General features: G+C 39.5%; 1 protein-coding gene across 2 annotated transcripts in view; it reads left to right on the forward strand.

Moving 5' to 3' along the window:
- Positions 1-2913: 2913 nt before the first annotated feature.
- The window catches only part of kirrel1b (kirre like nephrin family adhesion molecule 1b), a 98144-nt gene continuing 82160 nt past the window's right edge, over positions 2914-18897 (forward strand). For both annotated transcript variants that reach the window (XM_017495229.3, XM_017495230.3), the window contains exon 1: positions 2914-3780. In XM_017495229.3, coding sequence (XP_017350718.1) covers positions 3729-3780 — 52 coding nt within the window. In that variant the 5' untranslated portion in view covers positions 2914-3728. The remainder of the gene's footprint in view (positions 3781-18897) is intronic.

The following is an 18897-nucleotide window of genomic DNA, read 5'->3' on the forward strand; positions in this document are numbered from 1 at the left end:
ATGTTAACCAAATTGTTAACTTCTGCTTTGCATTTCACACATGAACATTGTTCATGGTGTGAGATGAGTGGGCTAAGAATTTCTAATTTGGGATTATAAACCCAGTACATTCTTCCATTCTTTGGGGCAGGTTTAACTTTACTTGTGAAGTGAATGACTTATTATGTAAACTGACTGAAGGGCAGGACAGATCTTTCCCAGTTTCCTCTGAATAGAGCTTATTCTCTGTAGAGCTGATCCATCGCAAAATGAAAAGTACTTAAGCTTTCTATAGACTCTACAGGCCAGTGTTGTCAGAGTTCAGTCCCTGAGGGCCCTGATGGAACTCTTTGGACATTGATTGGTAGATTTCCTCCATGACTTGAGATTGACACCATGGCTCTACACTCAACGTTTCCCAAACTGGTGCTCAGGGACTTAAAGTATTCAGTATTCTATATGGGTTGGTTCAGGTATGTTGGGAGCTGCAAGAATGCAAAACATTTGAATTGTCTGTGGACCTAGGGTTTGGGAAACACTGCTCTAGACTATAGCCCTTATCATAGACCTCATGTTTGCAGTTATAACATTTCACCACTAGATGGTGCATTATGTTAGACATGCCCATCTTTCCCCTTTCTCTCTGGTGCAGGTAGCAGAATTTGTGATGCACCTTATGTTAATGGTGGATCATTGCAGCGGTTTATTTCTAAATTATGTTTATCCCTTTTTCTTTTTGTAGCTCTGTATACTATTAAGTGTAAAACGTTCTGTTTACTTTTTATTGTATGACTAGATGTTATAGATGTTATACAAATCTACATTAAGGTGTGGAAGAGTATAGTTTCTGTGACTATTGTTTTAAAATCAGCCATTTTGTATAATTTCATGTATATAGTGTTGCCTTGAACAGTCTTCTCCTTACTACAGTTGTTTAGTGCACGCTCACGCACACTGACCCACATAAAGGGTTTGAAAATTGTGTGTGTGCACTTTTCTATGTAAGATGTTCACAACAGTGTCATCTCCAACAGGCAAAGAAAACACAACATGTTGTTTTCCACAAGCATTGTTAATTTGACCGTCTATGTTAGCGCTGTTTTGGAATGAGAAGTCTTCCTTTTCAATAAATATTCATGTCATGGAGATTTTCCCATTGTTTATCCTTGTTTGCTTAGTCTTCTTGCTCAAGACAACATCTAAATGGGACCTGTTTGCTATCACTGAGAGGGTTGTATATGAAAAATAAGTTTGGTTGTTAGAATAGCACTGAACATTTAATTTAAACCATTAAAAAGAATATGTATGTAGTATGTAGGATCAAAGCCTAAGAAACTACTTGCATGGAAATTACTTCCTCTGTAAAGAACATTTCTATACCCTTTGTCTCAGAATCTACTCTCACAAGATAAAGAAAGTACACCCTCCTGCAATTTTTTTTATTTATCAGGGCCTAAATAACAATTGTGTGGTTCTCACCAACTTCTATAAACAAACAAATAACCTCAGGTGACAACAAAAAACACAACACATTCACCAAATGACAGAAAAGTATTGCTTTTATATAAGTAGTCACACTTCTTGATGATTAACTAACTTTGTGCATTTCATTTGTAACACCTGACAGCTAATTACTCTCCTAATGATTGTAAAAGTTGTAAGCATGTACTTACCACCTAGTTTCTGAATTTGGTTTACTTAATAATAATAATAATAATAATAATAATAATAATAATAATAACAACAATAATAAAGACAACATATTGAAATATGTGGTGTGTGGTTTTTTTTTTTTTTTGGGTTGTCACCTGAGGTTATTTGTTTGTTTAGAGAAGCTAGTGAAGATCACACAACTGATATTTAGGCCCTGATAAATAAAAACATAGAACTGAAGGAGAATGTACTTTCTTTTACATGGATGGGATTTCAGTATCTGAGTCACAGTATTCATCATCATATTCTCTGCAAATTATTTAACATTATCTTTTGAAATGCACCACAAAAACCATGGTTTATTTAATCAAAAACTTTAGCTAAATTAGTTGGCCAAATATCTTAGCCGGCAGGTTCTGTTACTGTAAGACTCCAGGTACTACATAACCCTGATCACAGATTAGCCTATTTCATGATATTTCATAACTGAGGTCATATTTCTGACTTAGTTTTATACAGTAGAACTGAGAAAGACTCTGATTTAAATATAATAATGTGAATTTTGTGCTGTTAATACATTTTAAATGGTTCTTCATTGGTTATTAAAGAGTTAATAAATAAGTGTTCTAAATCTCCTGAAATGGTTCTATTTGGAACCCTTGTTGATAGGGAACAGTTGTAGTGGTTTGCATAGAACCCTTAGCAGTGTTTTAATATAGGATACTGGTTTCTTCCCACCTCCCAAAATATGACAGTGAGTGGATTAGAAAATCTATATTGTTCTAGGTGTTAATGTGTGTGTGTCTGGTGCCTTGCATTCAATTAAATCACATTATTCAATACTCTCTCTCTCTCGCTCTCATATTATATATTATATATATATATATATATATATATATATATATATATATATATATATATATATATATATATATATATATATATATATATATATATATATATATATACACACACACACATATATACACATATATACACACACACACATATATATATATATATATATATATATATATATATATATATATATGTGTGTGTGTATATATATGTGTATATATGTGTGTGTATATATATATATATATATATATATATATATATATATATATATATATATATATATATATACACACACACATACATACACATACACACATACATACACAATATTTCCAATATTCAGTACTATATAAATTTAAATTTTGTCGAATCAGCTCTAATACAGATGTATAACCAAAATCTGTTGCATGCCATGACACAAAGATGGCTATTCTAGTTAAACCATGTAAAATAAATGTTTAAAATGGTGGTTTTGTAATGTCAATACATACAGGTAATCACTCAAATAAATGTAAATATTAAAAACGGTCAAGCAACCACTTGAGATGGAATGACCCTAAAATAGCACTACAATATACTGATATAAATTAATACAAATCAATAAAACATAAACCGGTGGGAAAATATGGACATGCTCAGTACACGTGTCTGGTTCCCGACTTAAACCCGGTTCAGTCTTCATCCCCTATACCTTAAAATCCGTTTCTGGTGATCGGCTACATCACCTGTATAACAACACTGTGTCTTTCCAGTTACTGTTAACAACGGTTTCTTGCTGCCGTTAGTATTCCTGCTTTGACATTGAAAACTAACAAAGGACGAGAGAGAGAGAGAGAGAGAGAGAGAGAGAGAGAGATGACCACACTGACTACAGTTCCGAGCACTGCCGCTAGACACTGACTGGCGCTCTTGCCCTCCAAATTAAATTGTTGGCAATTGCAATAGAGGGAGAGTGTATTCTGTTTCGAGGACTTGTTTCGTTAATGTTAGAGTGAATGAAACCAAAAGCGACAGAACTACAGGACACTGCACACACTCGAGCGCATACGCGCACACAATGGGACGGGGATCCTCACGCAGCACGGCGAACTGGAGGGACATGTGCAGGGACACGCGTTGTGTTGTCATTATTTAAATGATAGCAGATCGGATAGTGTGAACCTGAGAGAGATGAATTGACGTGTTGTTTTTTTAGCAACGGTGGGACGGACGGGTTTCTACTGGCGCGCCTCACAGCCATGGCATGGTTTTGTATCTTAACTTTGGCAGTCGGTGTTCACGTGAACAAAGGTAAAAGCTCGCAGCTGTGTTCTGTCAAAGCCTAAATATTAGCTGTCATGAAAATAACTCATGCAGCCTATGTGTCAAAGTCTTTTGATTTCGCTATTATTATTATTATTATTATTTTTTGCAATTTATCTTTCATATTTTATTCTTCATCCCTCCCCCATATATTATATATTTTTTCTGTGTAGGTCCCCACTCATTGTCTAGTCTATTTCGATAATTTTAGTAGTTAGCCTTCAGTTATTGGCAGCAATATTTCATGGACTAGGCATAATTACTGTTATCCCAGACATATTGTGTGTATGTATGTGCATGTCAGAACTATAACCTGGTACCCACAATAGCTTACGTTAAAATATATAACGCCTTGGTAAGTGGTACCGTCGCTTTTAATGTGTGTGTGTGCGCGCGCGTATTTTAGTGTTAATCAAGCATTTTAATCAAGTTGGGCATATATATATATATATATATATATATATATATATATATATATATATATATATATATACACACACACATACATACATATATAATATTACACACACACACACACACACACACACACTGCAGGTGTTAACGTTACCCGAAGGCTTGACAACGTTATGCTGAGCCAATACACAGCAATGTTCGCGACATTCCGATATTCCTCGAGGTCACACCTTTCTGTTTCTGCACACATGCACGTCGAAGGCGCTCAAGATTTCCCGACTCGAAGGACATGATGGCGGGACATTTAATAAGGGCGCGTGGACTAAAGGACCACTGCCTGTTCCCCACCCAACAAGTGCCGCACGCCTTTGTTGAGGCTCTCATTTCCGGTCCACGATTACGCTGTCATTTTAGCTCACGATATTCTAATAAATTTAGAAACTCAAAAAGACAGAATTTCAGCCATGGACTCTGGGTTATAACAAGTGATCATAATGCATCCTTTTATGCTTGTAAAAGGAATTTTCTGTGTATGACACATTTAACAGACTACATTCTGGCACTTGCTGTGCACTGCCCTGATTTCCAACACCAGGCCAGAACAATGTAAAACTGGGAAGTATGGTGCCTGTGTCTAACCACTAGCCTAGTTGAAAGAGCTCTGTATTAATGTTTGTATGGTAAAACTGAGAGAATGAGAGACAGAAAGAAAATAGTAATAAGGATATTTTGGTAGTAGTCAGCTAGCTTCTGGGAAGTGGTCGAATCAAATGAGAATGATGGAAGAAAAAAGTGGCAGTGAGACAGAAAAGTGAGTGAGGCATGTGTGTAATGATGGAGGGATAAAATAATGGAGAGATGAGTAGGGTGGGAGGGCTGAACCTGTCAAACAGACATGACTCAAATGAATAGGAGGATAGGAGGAAGTATGAAGTTAAAATTATGTTTTCTTTTCATTAGCATGTTGCTGTTCTTTCATAAACTTTAACAGGGTATGCACTGGTCTAGCCCACCACCTCACTGATTACACTGCTTTTTTGTTTTTTTTAAGTAAAATATTTGGGAAAGGCTTTTTTTTTTCAAAAATTGACACCTTACTGATGTATTAACAAATGTATTATTGTTTGAAGTTTAGAGTTTAAAGATTTTTAATTAAGTTAGAGTTTGTGTAGGCATTGCATACATTAAAATAGTAGGTTTTCAAGAACTGAGAACACAGTGTAGAATATTTGTGACACAAATATTTGTGAATATTTGTGACACAAATATTCTCACTGTCCATTTTTTTAAGGAACACCTGTACACTTGCACATTTATAACTTGTACAGTTATCTCATCAGCCAATCATGTGGGAGCAGTGCAATGCAAAAAAATAAAAACAAATCATGCAGCTACAGGTCAAGAGCATTGGGTAATCTTCACATCAAACATCAGAATGAAGAAAAAGTGTGATCTAGTGTGATCACTGTGACTTTGATTGTGGCATGGATGTTGGTACCAGATGGACTGGTTTGAGTATTTAAGAATGGTGCGAAAAACAAAAAAACATTGAGTGAGCAACATTTCTGTGGATGGAAATACCTTGCCTATAAGGGAGGTCAGAGGAAAATGGCCAAATTGGTTTCAGCTGCCAGGAAGGATATAGTAACTCATATAATCACTTTTTAGAGCCATGGTGAGCATAAAAGCATCTCAGCATGCACAAAGCATCAAACCTTGTGGTGGATGGGCTACAAGAGCAGAAGACTACGTCAGGTTCCAATCCTGTCAGAACAGGAATCTGAGGCTATAATGGGCACAGGCTCACCAAAATTGGACAGTTAAAGATTAGGGGGGAAATCACCTGGTCTTTTTCTGCGCTCACCACAGTTGTAAAGAGTGCTTATTTGAGTTACTATAGATGCCCTGTCAGCTCAAACCAGTCTGGTCATTCTCATTTTCTCTCTCATCACCAAGATGTTTCAGCCTGCAGACTGTCCGGTCACGGGATGTTTTTTGTTTATCGCACCATACTGTGTAGAGAGACTGTGAAAATCACAGGAGATAAGCAGTTTCTGAAATACCCATCTGGTACCAAAAACCATGCCACACTTAAAGTCACATTGATAAATTTTTTCCCCATTCTTATGTTTTATGTGAGCCTTAACTCTTGACCTGTATCTGCATGATTTTATGTTTTGTGTTGCTGGCACATGATTGACTGATTGGAAAACTGCATAAATGGGCAGGCGTACAGTGACCGGTGAGTGTACATGTGTATATGATGTGGTCCTCTCTTATGGTGGTCTTGCACCTGTCCATTCTTGTAAAAATGGCCCTAACAGACAGGGAGCCTAACAAACAGTATCTGTCAGTGTGGCGTATAATACAAAATTTTTATTTTGTCTGGTACAGCAACAGTAACCAGAAATTAATCCTCAGTCTGTGATGTCATTTCTGGTTTCATGAATGAACAAAAGTGCTATGATCTTTTTTAACATGGCTTAAGTATGATCATTTTAGGCTTGAGTATGGTTAAAACAGCAAAATTATTAGACTTCTTATTGGAGTCTTACACTCCATTAGAGAGAGAGAGAGAAACATATTAAACAAGGTCAGAAAACAGGCAGTGGTCAAGCAATGGAAAGCAGCATAAACTCTAGGCAAAAAAATGAGAGAAAAAGAACTAGATTAAAAAAACAGAGCAATTACAACAAAACATAAGGTTTGTTAATGACTGGTATGAAAACACAGAGCATATAATTCACAATAAGTGAGTTTCGTGAGAGTCCTTAAATACTGTGGTGGTGTAATTGAGTCCAGGTGATGATGATCAGTAATCAGGTGAATTGGAACCTGTATTTTGGGAGTTGGAGGCCATGGTGGCCATGTTTGTAGGTCACGTGTTGTTAAGGATGTTGTAGTTAGAGACTGATTCTTGAATTGTGACCAGTCCTCCTGTGTAGAATGTGCACAAGAAATGTCCTAACTCCTGACTAGCTCTCTCCAGTTGGCCATTAGCCTGCAGTCTCACCGGGATTCCAAGTTTTTCACAAGCCCTGCCCAAAGATGTGAAGTGAACTGAGTTCCCCAGTCACTCACTATGTCCTCTAGGATGCGAAAGTACCTGAACATGTGATTGAAGATCAGTTCTGCCATTTTGAAGGGAGATGGCAGGCCAGGGAGAGGAAGCAGATGAAAGAATTTTGAAAAACGGTCTATTATTTTGTGATGAGGGGAGATCTGTGATAATGTCATTAGCTAGATTTGACCATGGTCTTTGTGTTGTAGCTAGAGGGAGGAGTTTTCTGTGCGCAAGGTGCGAGGGACTTTGGCTTGGGGACTAATAGAACAGGTGGAGATGAAAACCAGTGAATGTCTCAGAGCATGTGTTGCCACCAGTACTTGCTCTGGAGGAGTTGGTGTATTTGTAATAAATTTGTCTCACCTCTACCTCTCAATAAATGTCCTATATAATGGCCCCTACAAAGTGTGACTGTGGAAGAGTGCATTCTTTGGACATTTCTGTGGGAGGGGCTGGATATATGCAAGAGATGAGATGGTGAACTCAAACCTGGGTAAGAACAAAGCCCAGCATGCTTGGCATGAGTTTAATCTCTTGGCTGACTTGACATACTCAAGGTTCTTTTGGTCATTGAAAATCATGAATGGATGACGAGCCCCCTCTAGGCAGTGACAAATTCTTCCAATGCCAGTTTGACTGTGAGGAACACCCGCTTGTTTATCATAATTACATTTGGCCGGGGACAACTTCCAAGGACACTGTGTAGAGCTTGGGTTTCTCTCCAAACCGCTGTGAGAGAATGCCCCCTACCCCTGTTTCTGAGGTGTCCACCTCCACTATGAAGGGCTTGGAAGGATCAGGATGCTTTAGGGTGGGTGCTAAGGTGAATGCTCCTTTGAGGTTTTTGAAACCTCTGAAGATAGCAGATATGGCATGACAGTGTTCAAAGTGGCCAGAGGCAGTGCCATTTTCCATTCAACCATTTCATGGCAATTCAACAAGTTTTATGTGCTCTGCAGTTTGGTGAAGATTTTGGCCTCCTGCAAAATGCTGGTGATGTTGAGGGGTGGACAAGTGATAGATGCAGTTGCAAGGGGGTGTGGCTCCCACCAGGAGTTCAATGGCACAGCCATATGATAATGAGATGATAATTTCTTTGCATACCCCAGCATATCAGGAAGCTGGGGTCAGCCATGATACAGCACCCAGTACAGGGTCAGCCATGATACATGCAGAGAGGGTTAAGGTCCTTGCTTGGCAGTGCTGGGGCTTGAACCCCTGATCTTCCGATCAGTAACCCAGAGCCTTAACCTCCAATCCACCACTGCCCCATGAGCAGTGTGGTGGTAGTGTGGTGGCTTTGACTTTGCTGAAAACTTCCTGGAATTCATGGTATTCAGGAGGAATAACTACTTGGGACTTGGTTTGGGGCTTTCTATAGTCGTCAAAACTATGCACTGATAGAACTTGGAGACACGTGGAATGACAGTACGCCGACCAGAAAGTGATTTCTCTTTCCTTCCAGAAAATCTGAGGGTCATGGGTTTGCATCCAGTGGAGATGGAGCACCATGTGGGAGCTTGGTGGTAACCATGAAAAGGAGAGTTATTTGTTCCTGGTGAATGGAACTGGGTGGGCACAGGCTAACCAAAACTGGACAGTTGAAGACTGGAAAAACATAGCCTGGTCTGATGAATCTCGATTTCTGCTGAGCCACGCAGATGGTAGGGTCAGAATGTGGTGCTAACAGCATGAATCCATGGACCCAACCTGCCCTGTGTCAACAGTCAAGGTGGAGGTGATGTAATGGTGTGGGGAGTGTTTTCCTGGCACAGTTTGGCCCATTTATACCAATCATGCATCTCTTGAATGCCACAGCCTATTTGAGTGTTGTTACTGACCATGTGCATCCCTTCATGGCCACAATTTATCCATCCACTAATGGATACTTGCAGCATGATAATTCACCATGTCACAAAGCAAAAGTCCCCTCAAACTGGTTTCATGAACATGACAATGATTTCACTGTTTTTCAGTGGCCTTCCCAGTCACCAGATCTGAGCTCAATAGAAAACATTTGGGATTTGGTAGAACAGGATTTGCAGCATGTAAGTGCCCCTGAAAAATCTGCAGGATTTGTGTGATGCAATCATGTCAACATGGACCAGAATCTCAAATGAATATTTCCAAAATCTTGTGGAATTCATTCTACAAAGAGTGCAGTATTAGTAAAATGTTCCTAATAAGATATAATAAGATATTTGACTCAACCTAACTTGATTAAACTTACAAACTGCCATAGGTTACCTAAGGGTAACTTTTTTTAACAAACTATTTAATATGCTTAGTATTTAGTATGCAGGTCCTCCTGCTGAAAATGACTGTCTTCCAGAGGATTTGTTCCAATGCTTTTTTAACGTGTGGGTAAAAGAGGCAGGATGTGAGCACAGGTGCTCAGCTTTTGTTTTAGTAAGGAAAGCCAAAGAGACATTGTCAGAGGCCATTACAGGGGTTAATACACAGGAAGTCAGCAACAAACTAGGATAATCCATATGTAGAACCCAGTGTGTGGGAAGGAGGACACAGGAGACAGGTGGACTTTGACTTAGCTTCAGGTTCAAGTTATTATTGAAATGGCAAACAAAGCACACTTAAGTAAACTCGCTGTGATTACACACAGGTGAGAATCATCACACATTACCTGCCGGTTCAACCCACCTCCTCTACGTCCACAGCTGATGCTCAACCATGCCCATGCTGGCACAGCATACAACCAGACAACAAGGTCAAAATCAGGAACAAGGGAACTACACTCAGAAACAAAGAAAACTATGTCTAGGACCTATGCAAATAAAGCATGATAACAATCAATCAACATAGTTGTGTGAATTCCTACAATTAGGACCTGGATCACTAAACAGAATGCCGGACTCGAGCCTGTCATACACCAGAAGGCTCAATGACATCCGCAGGAAGCAGTGTGGGGGGACATCAACCTTGACAGGACCAGTAAGCGGAGTGATGACGTCCTCGCTGAAATAGGAGGCATAGTGGTGTTATCCTTATCATCACCAGTGGCAGGAGACAGAGTGACAGTGTCCTCTGCAAAGGCAAAAATTGGACGGCTAACCTTGTCTGTGAAGGCAGGTGATGAAGTGCTGATGTCCTTTGTGAAGGCAGGCAGCAGAGCAATGTCCTGTGCAAAGGCAGTAGGTGGGTCAAGAAACCAGCATGGTTGGCAAAAACTGTCTGGAGGGTCAGGAAGCCCCACCACCTTCTCATCTCAGAGCTGGCCATTCCGAGCTCCTTTGCATAGGTTGGTGATGGCAGGAGGCCCTGAGTGCCCTTTCATGAGCTTTGCTGGTAAGCTGAAATAACATAAAACTAACCTCTTTTTTCTCTTGTCAGGGTATAGATGAGATAGATATTGAAAATATAACACACTAAAAAGTAAATATTTCTGATTGGAACTGTAGACTGTGATATGATGCATGTCAGTCAAAAGTCCATAGAATCATACAGGAGCACTGAGAGTGAGAGGGGGCACAGCTTGCATGATTTTGTTCCAATTGCTCCAACAATACTAACACTTGCTCCATCAATACCAGTACTTCCCATGGAATTGCCTGCCTCTTTCACTGCATCCATCACAGGCAGAGTATTCTGTAATATTTTTTATGAATGAGGCAGGATGCAAGTGCGGGTGCTTGGTGTGAGTTTTATTGACGGACAACCAAGAGACATTGTCAGTCAGTTGCTGGGGTCAGTACACAGGAAGGCAGCAACAACATTATCTAAGTCAAGCAGACAAAGGTCAAAACCAGAATCAAGGAAAACAGAACTTAGACTCAGAAACAAAGGGAATTAAGGCTCAGACGTACTGGCATAAAACACGATAGCAATGAATGTCACTTATGAAAGGTACACAGACATAACAGAGAATAAATAGAAAACCTAATCAAGGGCTAACAGAAAACAGGTGAACACACTCAGGTAGCAAGCAAATAACAGGAAGGAGGATGGAGTACCAAAATAGAATCCAAAACAAACCTGAGCACACAACGGTTGTCAGAATGGGTACTCTGAAGCAAAGGGGGAATCCATAAAAGTGTTACTGCTGGTGTGAACAAGCATTACATAAGACTGAAACTGTATCTAAAATAGACACTACAACAATAACACTAGTATTATATTCCAACAATTATATTCTAAATATAGGCCTGTGATTTTTTTTCATTTGAGCACCACAGAGTTGGCAACTATGTTTACTACAACTATGTATGGTACCTTCTTATGAAATCCAGCAAAATACATTTTTTAATTTTTGGAATTCGAGTACATTTTGTGTGAGATCAGGTTGGGTCAGGCAATAAAAGAGAGCAGAAGACATCATAGTAACTCCTCAAATAGCAAAACACAGCAGTCAAAAAAAATAGCAGTGTCATTACTTATTATGAAGGAGAATTCCAGTGATTTCTTGCAACAAGTTAAAACAAAAGCCTAATTTAAGTTTATAAAACTTAGGCCTTTTAGGTTCTAAAAATATATCATTATATTATTGTATGTATTAAGCTTATAAAATGTATATATAAATATAAATAGAATCTGAAACAGCATAAGCATACACTGTATATAGACTAATGCAATGTATTATTTCCAACCCTGCAACAAACTCTAATAGTCCAGGTCTCTGGCATTAATTGTGTGGACATGATCATGTTGCAAATGTGTCTGCTTTTTGAAACATAAGGTCTTGATTCAAACTCAAGTTCAAGGAAGTTGAATAAAAAATTCCCCTGCCATAAAGTACATCTGTGAAGTTCTTTCCCAAGCTTGCACTCTTAAAGCGTGTTGACTACATCAGAGAAGGGAATTGTTTTTTTTCACCCTCTATGTTCATGTAAAGAATTAATGAGCTTAGAATGGTCCACAGATAAGTTGTTTAAAAACATAGTTCAAGAGGTCCTCACTGCAACCTGTAGCTTGAGGACGTATTGGATTGCATCCTCTATGTACTGGATGTTGTAACATGTACACGCCAATGGCAGGCACAGTATGTCGCTAAGTCATTCATCTATGGGTATCGTTAAGGTTGGGGTCCGGCTTAGAACATCCAGTAAGTAGTGGATCAATAAAATATATCATCGATCTACAGGCTGCAGTGAGGACACACTCACTCAAATATTTTGTCAAAATATCATTCATTTAGACAGTGAAAACTATAGGAAGCGCTGGCTAAAATAATACTCGGTTAAATTGTTGTGTTGCTTAACAATATGTACAAAATGACAAATGTTAATCGGTAAGACTGCACACTAAGCTGAGAAATCTTTAGGGATTGCTAAGTAAGATGTACATATCAGTGACTTGTGATTAGATTTACAGTACTAGGCTCTTCTGCGAACACAATTGGACTTGCAAGTCACGCGGTAATGCATCATGGTAAAACAAATGTTTTCAAAATGTGTAGTTTTTAGGCTGTAAATTTTCGAACCTATATATAGAGACTTTTCATATTTTGAAAATACCTGCACTGCCATGGCATGTTACCACGTGTTTGCAAGCTCAATTGTGCAAGCAGAGAAGTATCATGAGTCTGGTAAGTCTAACTATATGTTGTGAAAAGCCATGTGCATGAAGTGGGCTATGGTCATTATGGTGAAAAAATAGGTAAAATTACACTATATGTGGACACCTAACCTTCACACCCATATGTGGACCTTCCCCAAACTGAAAAGCACAGAATTGTATAGAATGTCTTTGTATGCTGGAGGATTAAGATTTCCCTTCACTGGAACTAAGAGGCCCAAACATGTTCCAGCATGACAATGCCCCTGTGCACAAAGTGAGGTTTATAAAGACATAGTTTGCCAGGGTTGGTGTGAAAGAACTTCAGTGGCCTGCACAGAACCCTGAACTCCCACACATCCCACAGATATGTGCTTGCTGAACATCCCATTCCAGATTTAGACCCCATTTGGTGTTATAATATCCACCACTCTTCTGGGAAGGCTTTAAACTAGATTTTGGAATGTGGTTGTGGGGGTTTGTGCTCATTCAGCCACATGAGCATTAGTGAAGTCAGGAACTGATGTTGGGTGAGAAGGCCTGGGCATTCCAAGTCAGCATTCCAATTCATCCCAGAAGTGATCAGTGTGGTTGAAGTCTGTCTGATTGAATTATAGGTGCATCTCAAAAAATTAGAATATCATGGACAAGTTAATTGTTTCCATAATTTTATTCAAAAATTGGAGCTTTCACATATTCTAGATTCATCACACATAAACTGAAATATTTCAAGCCTTTTTTTGTTTTAATCTTGATGATTATGGCTTACAGCACATGGAAATCAAAAATCCAGTATCTCAAAATATTATATTATCATTTTTAATTTATAATACAGAAATGTTGCAGTGTCGCAGTGTCAAGCCACTCCTGAACCAGAGACAACGTCAGAAGCGTCTTACCTGGGCTAAGGAGAAAACTAACTGGAAAGTTACTCAGTGGTCCAAAGTCCTCATTTCAGATGAAAGTAAATTTTGCATTTCATTTGGAAATCAAGGTCCCAGAGTCTGGAGGAAGAGTGGGAAGGCACAGAATCCAAGTTGCTTGAAGTCCAGTGTGAAGTTTACACAGTCAGTGATGATTTGGGGTGCCATGTCATCTGCTGGTGTTACTCCACTGTGTTTTCTCGAGAGTCAATGCAGCTGTCTACCAGGATATTTTAGAGCACTTCATGCTTCCATCTGCTGACAAGCTTTATGTAGATGCTGATTTCCTTTTCCAGCAGGACTTGGCACCTGCCCACAGTGCCAAAACTACTAGTAACTGGTTGCTGACCATGGAATTACTGTGCTTGATTGGCCATCCAACTCGCCTGACCTGAACCCCATAGAGAATCTATGAGAGATACCACACTCAACAATACAGACAAGCAGCTAACAAAGCAACCTTGGCTTACACAACACCTCAGCAGTGCCACAGGCTGATTGCCTCCATGCCACGCCGCATTGATGCAGTAATTCATGCAAAAGGCGCCCCGACCAAGTATTGAGTGCATTCATTAACATACTTTTCAGGAGGTTGACATTTCTGTATTATAAATTCTTTATTCTAATATTTTGAGATACTGCATTTTTGATTTCCATGAGCTGTAAGTCATAATCATCAAGATTTGAAAAAATAAAAAAGGCTTGAAATATTTCACTTTGTGTGTAATGAATCTAGAATATATATTTTGAATTAAATTATGGGAAAAAAAATTAACTTTTTAAGGATATTGACATTTTTTGAGATGCACATGTATATGGTTTATATGGTAGCTTTATGTTTTCCTATGTTTCCCCAATAATCTCAGTAGTCCTCCACCAGTTTTGTGGTGTGACCAGCGTCTGAGGTTTGTGTAACATCATGCCTATTTATAGTCCTGCCGGGATCAGGTGACGTAGCAATTAAACGTGTGGCATAATATAAAATGGCACCTGTGAAGGCAAGTGTAGCGGTCCGACCTCCCCCCACTGTATGCTTTTTCGTCAATCAATGTTCTCCCACAGGTTCTAGCAAGAGTTCGCCAAGACCATCTACATCTGCTGCACGTAGCACCTTATTGTCCAGATAATATACCTGCTAGACAGCTCTCTGGGAATTTCCCGTTCACAGGGATCTACTGTCTCAAGCTGGAGGGTTGATTTATTGCCCTCAGTCGGAACTGTGGAAACTGTGGGTCTGGGCCCTGAGGGGCACCAACTCCTAGATTCTGGTCTCTCAACTGAGGTTGTAGAGACCATGTTGAACATCCACGAGAAAATTGTATGCGTTCAAGTGGTGACTTTTTCTCTCGTGGTGTGAGGAATGTCAGCTAGACCCAGTAAACTGTGCAATATCTACAGTCCTGGAGTTTTTACAAGGGCGTTTCTCAGCAGGGTTGGCTCCTTCTACAATCAGGGTTTCTGTGTCCGCCATTTCAGCCAGCCATGCCCCTATTGATAGAGCCACTGTGGGGCAACATCCTCTAACGTCGAGGTTTATGCGTCTTGTCAGGTAGCTGAGGCCCATCTTTCTGTGGTCCATCTTTCTGCACCCCATTTGAGCCCTTAGAGTCAGCCTCAGAGAAGCTTCTGACTCTAAGGGTAGTTCTTCTGCTGGGCCTGACTTCTCTCAAGCAAGTAGGAGATCTACAAGCTCTCTCTGTTGCCCCTTTCTGCCTTGACTATGCTCTTGGATTAGCAAAGACCTTCCTATGTCCTAGGCCAGATTATATTCCTAAAATATCTACGTCTACTACCCAGCCTGTAGTATTGCAGGCTTTCTGCTCTCCTCTGTTCCTCACACGGGAACATGAGAAATTGCACCTACTGTGTCCAGTAAGGGTCTATGTACTTATGTCCCCCTCTTCGGCCAGTGGCATAAGTTGGAGAAATTGCTGGTCTGCTTTGGCGGCAACAGTAGAGGTGATGTTGTGTTGAAGCAGCGCATCTCTATTTGGATAGTGGAAGCAATCTCTATCGCTTATGAGGCATGTGGTCTCGCTATGCCTCTGGGCATAAGGGCTCATTCCACTAGGAGGGTCGCCTCTTCAAAGGCTTTCTCCAAAGGGGTACCCTTACAGGATGTGTGTGCTCCCACGGGGTGGTCTACACCACACACATTCATTCGATATTACAGTCTGGACATGCATTCCTTCCTGGGCTTGAGTGTCTTGCAGCGACTCCTGGGCTGAGATCATTTGAGCAGGCCATACCCTCAGACAGCATTCATGCATGAGGGCGCTTCCCACATCGTGAAGCTCACACAATGTCTCGTTCCAGACATTTTGACTGCTGTAATACACCCGTATCAGTTAGTTGAGAAATGATCATGCCTTCATGAATTGAAAATTGTGTATGTTAGTGCAGGAAACATATGGTCATGTGAAAAAATAAGTACACCCCATGGAGATGTGATATTCTTCTGTGGAAAAAGTAAGTACACCTTTGGCCTCAAAAGCTTGCATTGCCCCTTTAGCAGAAATAACTTCTTGTAGGCATTTTGCATAATTGTCCACCAGGCTTGCTGGAATTTTTGACCACAATTCCATGCAATATTCTTTCAGTTGCAAGATGTTTCAGGGTTTTCTTGAGTGTACTGCCTGTTCCAACCCCCCCACAACATTTCAATGGGATTCAAATCTGGGCTTTGAGTAGGCTATTCTATAACCCTCCATTTCTTCTTTCTGACCCATTCCTTGGTGAATTTGCTAGTGTGCTTAGGATCATGATCCTGTTTAAATGTCCACTTTTGGTTCAACTTCAACTTTTGGACAGACGGCCTCACATTATCTTCAAGCACTCTTTGATATGATGCAGAATTCATTGACGAATCACTGAATTTAAGCTGTCCAGTCCCTGAGGCAGCAAAGCAACCCCAAACCATAACATTTCCACCACTGTGCTTCACAGTTGTTATGAGGTGCTTCTCCTGAAAAGCTGCCTTTCGTCTGCGCCAAACATGTCTGCTGTTACTGTGGCCAAACAACTCTATCTTTGATTTGTCTCTCCAGAGCACATTATTCCAAAAGGCCTGGTCTTTGCCTATATGCTCATTGGCAAACTATAGTCTTGCAGTGGCTTTTTCCTGGCATGCTTCCCATGCAGGTCAAATTTGTATAGTCTTTTTCTAATTGTAGAAGCATGCACTTTGAAACCAACAGTTGCAAGACTTACAAGCAGATCCTGTGATCAAATTTTGGGGTTCTTGGAGACTTCTTTTGGCATCATATGGCCTGCTCTTGGGCTGAATTTGCTGGGAGGCCAGTCCTGGACAAATTGGCAGTCGTTTGAAATCTGCGCCATTTGTAGATTATTTTTCTTACAGTGGAATGGTGTATTTCAAATAATTTAGAGATTTTTTTTTAATCCATTGTCAGCCTCAGAGGCATCTACAACCTTTTTCTCTGAAGGCCTTACAGATCTCTTTAGATCTTAGCATGATGACACCACACACCTCAATAACAAAGGGAACACCAGGCACGTTGATGTGAAAGGGTATAAATAAGACCGGTTCCATCTGTACTCCAAAGCAGGTTCTAATCACTGGCACCCAATCTTGAACACGTGATTCTAATTTTATGCACTTGAAGGTGTGATAAATGTAGGGGTGTACTTACTTTTTCCATGTGACTGATCGGTTTTTTGTTAAAATTGTAAAAATTATTACAAAATGTCAATTTTATGTGTAATTTGATAGTGTATCAACTTTATTAATAGACACCGTTTCAAAGAGGATAAAATGTTTGTTGTCCAAATATGTCCAAAAAGCCAACAATTTCCATGGGGTGTACTTATTTTTTCACATGACTGTATAAGCAAGATGATGAAAATTAATTGCTGCAATACCTGCAGCTGATAATAACATTATAGTGACACTGCACACTAAAACACCATCTCAAAATCATTATTCCTGTATCGGAATGTGTGAATTATTGCATAGAACTGTTTGTTTTGTATTGTTTTGTTTTTTTAAATCTCACTACTGCTAGCTCATGCAGTTATTTCTGAATTTCCCAATGAACTTAGTTGGTTCTATTTTCCAAAATATAACAAATAAGTAAAGAAATATGTCGAATGTATAGCATTAGTTCTTAATGCCGAACAGCCACAGCCAATCAGACATGTAGCATATATTGTAACCACATTAACATCTGATTGCAGTGTTCCCTTAATTATCTTTACAAGCTCCATTTCTGCACATGGGAGACCTTGAACATAAAGTACATATCCCAGAGATTCTATACCTACAGTATTAGTTAACTATCAGTTTGGCATCATGTGTATGCAATTAAACAACATCTCAGTCCTTTATACTCTCTTGCATGTCATATAATTTTCCTGCTCTATAACACATCTCACAAGTTATTTACCAATACTTACATCAGTTGAATAATGTGTGTAAGAGCAGGGAAAAAACAAAACCAAATTTGCAGCACATGGGGTCACCCAGACTGAGATTTATAATCGCTGCTTTTTCAGTTATTCAGGTAAATAGTTTTTTATTGTTTGGGAAAATTTTATAGATTGATAATGCAACTGGATGATGTAATACTTTTTACAGTATATGTTCAGTTTGATGTTGTGAGGTGAAGGGACAGATCAGAAAAAAGAATACTGTATTCTTCAGTTATTTTGTTTAAAAAAATATTTCTATAGCAACAGTAAGCACATTTTTTTCCATGTATGAGAGGGAGAGAGATAGGGAAAAGTAGGGGAGCACGGCAGAGACAGTTGCCATAGCAATGCAGCATAGGAGGTGGATTGGGTGGAATCATACAGAAATGTAGGACTCATTTAAAATGGGGATAGTGTGAGGTAAAAGGAGCTGTGGAAAGTGTGGTGCTAAAGTACCCTACATTTACAGAATTAGGCTGTTATTAAAGCCTCAAACTGGTCACATTCAATTTTATACTACAGTGATAATGGATGCTTTGCTTTCTAACATGGCCGTAAGCATCTGTCTTCAGAACATTTTGGTTGTACTTTTATATAGCTAGATGGTTAGCTCTGAAGATCTACCTTCATTTATATGCATTGATTGCATTGCTCTTTTAGCTGCTGTTGTAAGGGTTGGTTACTTCTGAAGCTTAACCTTCCTGCTGAGTTTAGTGTCTTCCATGATACATCTGTAGCAGATCCTGGTCAGGCTGGGTCATAAAG

Source organism: Ictalurus punctatus, chromosome 20, assembly GCF_001660625.3.
Source record: "Ictalurus punctatus breed USDA103 chromosome 20, Coco_2.0, whole genome shotgun sequence".
Taxonomy (NCBI): domain Eukaryota; kingdom Metazoa; phylum Chordata; class Actinopteri; order Siluriformes; family Ictaluridae; genus Ictalurus; species Ictalurus punctatus.